At 47.5% G+C, this 6,162-nt stretch overlaps 1 protein-coding gene across 1 annotated transcript; it reads left to right on the top strand.

The window, feature by feature from the left end:
• Positions 1 to 123: 123 nt before the first annotated feature.
• On the top strand, positions 124 to 5,888 carry LOC104533501 (protein DGCR6; the record flags this gene model as incomplete). Its single annotated transcript, XM_010181592.1, has 3 exons — positions 124 to 224; positions 3,909 to 4,049; positions 5,805 to 5,888. Coding segments are annotated over 3 exons (326 nt in total), but the record flags the coding sequence as incomplete, so codon positions are not given.
• Between the last annotated feature and the right edge of the window lie 274 nt (positions 5,889 to 6,162).

Here is a 6,162-nt window from a genome sequence, read left to right as displayed (position 1 = left end):
GGTACTGAGGGGTCAGGTTGTAGGGGCACTGGGGGGCGGTGGTGGGGACACTGGGGACAGGCATAGTGGGCGAGGGGGGGTGTGACAGTGACATTCCCTGAGCTGCAGCCTATCCTGTGGCAGGGCTGAAGCAGGAGCTCTTCCACCGACACAAGGAGGCCCAGCAGTGCTGCAGGCCCCACAACCTCCCACTCCTCCGTGCCGCCCAGCAGCGGGAGATGGAGGTAAGGGGGTGCCCTGTCACAGAGGTATGTCTCCTCCCTGGGGGGCTTTGCTGCAGGACCCCTCCTACATAACAGGAGCATCAAGGCATCTTCACAGGGTTTAACTGGTCACTCCCCTGCAGCCCTGGGACCCACCAGCCACCCTCCCTGGTCTTGGCGGTGTGGCCCTAGGTTCCCCACCCTGACTTGGGAGTCCCTTCCCCTTGTTCTGCCCTTTGTTCCCTGGAGAGTGGGGCACCCAGGCCCTTGCCACCTAGCATAGCCACAGTCCAGGTATGATCTGGGGATCATGGAAGTGCAGGAGTCCACTCCAAATGAGCGATGCTCTCCACAGTGCTTTAATGATTCCTCGTTATTTGATAGGCTGAAGCCCATAGACGAGAGCAAGTTGGTAGAAAACACAAAGAAGGTCTGTGAAATCTGCCAGTACATCATAGCAAGTAGAAAGCAGAGAATACTCAAAAAAATTTAAAAATCACATTTTACATAGTAGCACTGGTAAGGAGGAACTATCTTGAGATACATAAGCATAGAAATAGTTTCTGTGAGCTTTCAAAAGGCACTGCAGCACCACCAGCGGGTTCAGTCCCAAAGGACTTATCTGTGTGTTGGTGATAAGATAGAGGCAGTTTGATAAGGTAAAGGAAATTGCAAGTAGCTAGTTATCTTGATCAATGGAGTTTAAATGCAGGGGGGAAGTTACTTTACTCCACATAAGGCAAACATAACTGTTTAAATACAGGCTGTTTCCTGACCTTTTTCTGTGCCAAGCACTGTGTCAGCACTTGCTGTTGGGTCTTCTGTCTTGGTGTTTACATGTGCCTCGTGACTAAAGCCAGGCTGGACCTCTGCGAGCTGTCCCTGTTACTTTCTCTAAATAACTCATACTTGCAGCAAGTAATAAGCTATACTGCCTCTTCTAAAGCGTTTCCAATATTGTCTTTACTCATTAAGTGGACCATCTATGTGTTGGTTCTCCTTGTCTTACATGATGTGCAACTTATTTCTACTTCCCTCTGCCTTTCTCTTCTGTTTTCCTCTGGTGGGTTACTACAGTTACTTCTTCCCTCTTATATCCTCTGATATTTCTGCTGTAGAGCATTTTGGGAATAAATTGTTCATCTCAGTAACAACCCGTATGTGTCTAATTGGAGCTGCCCTCTGTGGTTAGAGGTTTTGAAGACTAGCTTCTACGAGGCAGCTTGAGATTGGGCTTCCAGGAGGGATAATACAAGATGTAGTTTTTGCATCTCTGGCTTCCTAGTGGAAGCCATAGCATTTAGCAAAGCTTTGCCCATCATACAGGATCACCAGGCACCTGAGCTGAAGCAAAATCTTGTGTTTAAGCCTCCCTTCTCTCCAAGATTTTAGCATTTTTCTGAAGCCCGGCATCAGGTGCAAATCCTAAACCATATGTAGGCATTTAAATTTGTTTTTTTCAAACCCAAGGAAAGTCACTCCTCTAGCACAGTCAGTGGAGGGGACAATGGTGGGGTGTCTCATCCCTCCCCCAGGGTGACTGGATGGAAGGGAAGTCTGGGAATCAAGGTATTTTAATCTCTCATATCTTCCACAGAGAATGTGAACCTCTAGACCGAGGAACACATAAGGGCAGAGCTTTCTTAGGTTCGTTAGCATCCCATAGCGAAAGAGGTGATTAACTCCTCTGCCTTGCCTGTTACTGAGGCTTAAGTTGTCTTGAGTTTCTTCACACTGATTCCAATGAGATCCTGCCCCAGGTGTGTTCTGTGGAGCAGCTGATATGCGATAATCTTTTGGTGGATTACAGTCCTGTGTCCTCCTTCACAGCGTGTGGTTCTGTGGAGCTTTCCCAGACCTGTGGGCATAATTAAAAATGTAAGATGCTAATCAACTGCTGTATGTCCAAGAAAGGTTACATGACGGAGTTCCTGCTCTGTGTCAGTAATAATTGCTCTTCGTTTAGGTCAGACCTTTTGCAGACAACCACCGGTACGTCCGGGCTGTAGACAAACTCTGGCTCTTTCTGAGACCATTCAGGACCAAGACCTCTGTCCTTCAATGCTCAGTTTTCCCCAGGACTTGTAGCAGTGCACAGGCTTTTGGCTCCCCTCTCCAGTGGGTCTTGTAAACCACCAGCCACTGATGCAGGAAATCCCAAGTTTTGTGCCTTCTCCCTTTCTGTGCAGGGAGGATCATTTACCCCGTGACTGTTTCCAGCTAAACACCTGTCACTGTTTACGGTGTTACAAAGGGCAATGTTGCACAAGTAACATGTTGAAACTTGGGCTGTTTATTTCTTGCAAGAGAAGGAGCCTCCCTTTGTATTTAAATGGGATTTGATGGTTCCTGGCTTCCTGTGTCTTGCTCAGTGCAAGTGTCTCACTCTGTCAGGCTCTGCCAAGTTAGCAGCAGTTAAGCTTATAAATTTCCCGAGCCTGTCATCCTCTGCAGTACCTACCATCTCTTCTGGGATGTCTTTGACATAGACAGCAACTGCAAAACAAACAGCTTTCCAAGAGGATGATTTTCCAGCTCTGGTGTCCAAAATGAGGCCTAACAATAAAGCAGCAACTTACTTCACATCTGCATGTGACGATGTTTGCAGTAAAATGTGGTCAAAGCCATTAGCAACCCCTGTGTAAACCAGGCAGCCAAAAACCCATCCTACTTGAATAGCACTAAAGGAAGTAAGAAGAGCTGTAAATTTAGTAAGGTTGTGTTGCCTCACCTCTGCACAAGTGTGGCTTTTTATTTGAGCTGGGCTCTCCTCGTCCCCTGCAATCCCTTCTCTCTTCCCCCCTCATCGGCAGAGTCTTTGGACAGTGGAGGTTTCCTCTGGAGCTGGCTGGCAGAGCATACAAGTGCTCCTAGAGCCTGCCCATTGCTCCCGATTTCCAGCATGCCTTTGCCATAGCAAATGGTGGCTGTGCTTTGTTTCTTCTCTAGAGGCAACAGAGAGGTACCTCTGCTGAGCTTTAGGCAGATGGGGCTGCGTTCTCCTGGTTAGGGCTATTTTGCAAAGTCCTCATTTGATAATGTTCTCAGTCTGCCAAAAATAGAGCCCCAGCATGCTGTAGAGTCAAGTGAGACTTCAGCTTGCTGTTCTCAACACAGAACAAACTGGCTTATCAATTGCAAAGTTAGGTTTTCAAGGAGTTTGTCTCCTCTGGTGAATAAATGGGATCTGGATGTGATTAACAGCTCCAGCTCTCATGTATTAGTGTCTAGGGAACATGGAGGCTTAGGGAGGTGTCCAGGTTGGCACCTTGGTGAGCTTTGGTGGCTTGTGTTACTCCTCCAAGCCTTTCTTCAGCCTCACCAGTCCTGTGAGGGGCATGCAGCTCCTTGCTGACTTCTTGGGGGTCCACTCAGCTGTAGCCTTCTGCTCAGGCATTGGCTGATTGAGAAGAGTTGTTCAGATACAGGTCTGTCAATTGTCATCTCCTGGCCTCCAAACACAGAGAAAGCAGGCTGGTCCCAGCAGTTGCCCTGCATTTTCTTCAGTGGTAGCTTGCTGTCAGGCATGGCAAGGGGAGGGGATAAGGTCTGGAGGTGTGCTTGCTCACCTCTGCTATCCCTGGGACTCATCAGAGCTTCAGGAACTGGTTGCTCTTCAGTTTCAGTAAAAGAGTTAGAGATGGGAAAAAAGTAAGAAGAAGGCAAATGCTCCACTTTGTTCCTGTTGGCTGTTCTCTTTTTCAGGCGGTGGAGCAACGGATTCGAGAGGAACAGCGAATGATGGATGAGAAGATAGTCTTGGAACTGGACCAAAAAGTGATAGACCAACAGAGCACTCTGGAGAAGGCTGGGGTGTCTGGCTTCTACATCACCACCAACCCGCAGGTTGGTGTTCAGGCAGGGAGTACAAGATCTGATGGTGCTCTTGTGTTAATCTGTGCTTTTTTAAAAATAAGCTTGAACTTGATGAATTCTGTATCGCCGGGTCAGAAAGAATGATCCGTCCTTTGCCTCAGCAGCTGATAGGCAGCGTGTTCTGGTCAGACCTCATACCAGTGTCATAACAGAAACCCCTCAGAGCAGAAACCCCTCAGGCAGGGCAACAGCCCAGCTTTCTGCCATGTCTTTCCCGGTATGGAGGAAGGAACGCTGTGCCAGCAGCCTGCAGTCCTGTGACTCTTGGCTGGATCTAATAATAGTGAAAGAAGTAGGTTTATCACTTTTGTACCTAGCGTAGCTGTACAAATTGCCTTCAACAAGCCTTTTTATTAGGCGTCTTGTTAATTCTTGCATGTGACTTGCTGGACATGATGATCTCAGACTGGGACTAGAAAATTGTTCTTGGTTTTCCCAGTGCATCTGCACTTAAAAGTTGTGAGCAGTCGCCTGGGTTTCTCTCTGTTGTCTTAACGCCACCGCAGGAATGAAAAAATAAAACTTCCAGTGTCTCATTGTAATGCCACAGAAGTTTGCAGAGAATGCAGAAACAGGCTGTTCTTAACTCTGTTTTTACAGCTGATTAAATTTCACTTTGATAAAGACCTACTAGTGAGAAAAGACGGCTTAAACTAAGTCAGTTAAACAGGCATTTTCTAAAACCCACATGATTCCTGGTAGTGTAGCCTTGAACAAACCCCTTGTTTTTCCTGTGCTGCTGTTCCTCATCTGTATAATGAAAGCAGCCCTTTCTCTTCCCCTCTGCCCCCCTGCCTTTTATGTTATTTTTGTAGGTAGTAACTCCTCATGGAGTTCCTATTTGCCAGGGTTTATTTATGTTTGCCTTTACGATAGCTGGCAAAACAGACCCAGACCTTGGCTTGTACCTTTGAGTGCCACCATAGTATAAGAAATCACTGCTGGAATCTGTTCTCCATGTGTTCCCTCCAGTCTGTTGTATAAAATGCCTGCTTATACCATTGATATGTTTTTACTAAAATAGATGTTTATTTCCATAATGTAATGTCTGCAAGCCTGAGTCACAGCACAGGGCTCACTGAATTAGCTACTCCACCGTGTAGTCTCTGTGCTAAATGGCTTGTGAGCTAAATGTGAGGGAAGAACAAGCAGATGGTGAGGAAGCCAGAAGGTGATGTTGGTGAGTGTGGTCTCCACTTGATTACACAAATGGAAAAGGGAAATTTTGAAGGGGGATGAAATACCTAGAGGGAATTTGATCCAGCAGCACAGGATCAGGGCATTGAGAATGCTGTTGGAAGACGAGGGGAGGGAGCTGTGTCGACCCTGAGAACCTGCTCCGGGGTGTGTCGCCATGCCCCTGCAAGGGATGCTGCTGCCCTGCTCCTGGGGGCTGCCCCAGAAGGGAAAACCTGTGGAACTGGCAGGGCTTCACTGCCTTTATCACCATGGTTGAAAAGAAAGAACCTTTCTGAAGCCTTAATGAATCAAAAAGCACTGAGTTTCCTATGACAGCTGCAGTTTGCAGTAGATCTCTTAAGATGTTGCTGCCCTATATTTTACAGAAACGCTTGAACAAGATGAAGCCTTTGTTTTTTATCTGCGTGCTTTTTCTTTTGTTCCCTGAAGATCAGTAGCTCTGGCGTGGGTGGTACAAACCAGTCCTTCCTGCAGCAGGGAGTGGGATCATCTCAGCCTTGCCAGTGCATCTCTCTTCCTTTGCAGGAGCTGACTTTACAGATGAATTTACTGGAACTGATTCGGAAGTTACAGCAGAAGGAATCAGAGTCTGAGAAGGCCTTTTCCTGAATGAGTAAATCTGCTGTTTACTTGCTGGAGTTTTCTTCTGACTTCCCTCTAAAGAACAGACTGTTAATGCATTTGCTTGTATCCAGAAGAGGCTGCTGGCTGTAGAAGAAATAGCTGAGGCCCTTAGATAGCATTGGAGCTGGGGGAACAGACCCTCAGAGCCGGGGGGCAGTTGGGGAGCACCAGTCTGCCTCTGTGACCCTCAGAGCAAGATGCCTGCTGCGTATCTCCCTACGACAGGAGAGATGGCAAAGGGCATCAATCTGACGCATAC

This window comes from Mesitornis unicolor, unplaced genomic scaffold (assembly GCF_000695765.1).
Source record: "Mesitornis unicolor isolate BGI_N332 unplaced genomic scaffold, ASM69576v1 scaffold34733, whole genome shotgun sequence".
NCBI classification, from domain to species: Eukaryota; Metazoa; Chordata; class Aves; order Mesitornithiformes; family Mesitornithidae; genus Mesitornis; species Mesitornis unicolor.
This window is presented reverse-complemented; position numbering and strand designations above follow the sequence as displayed.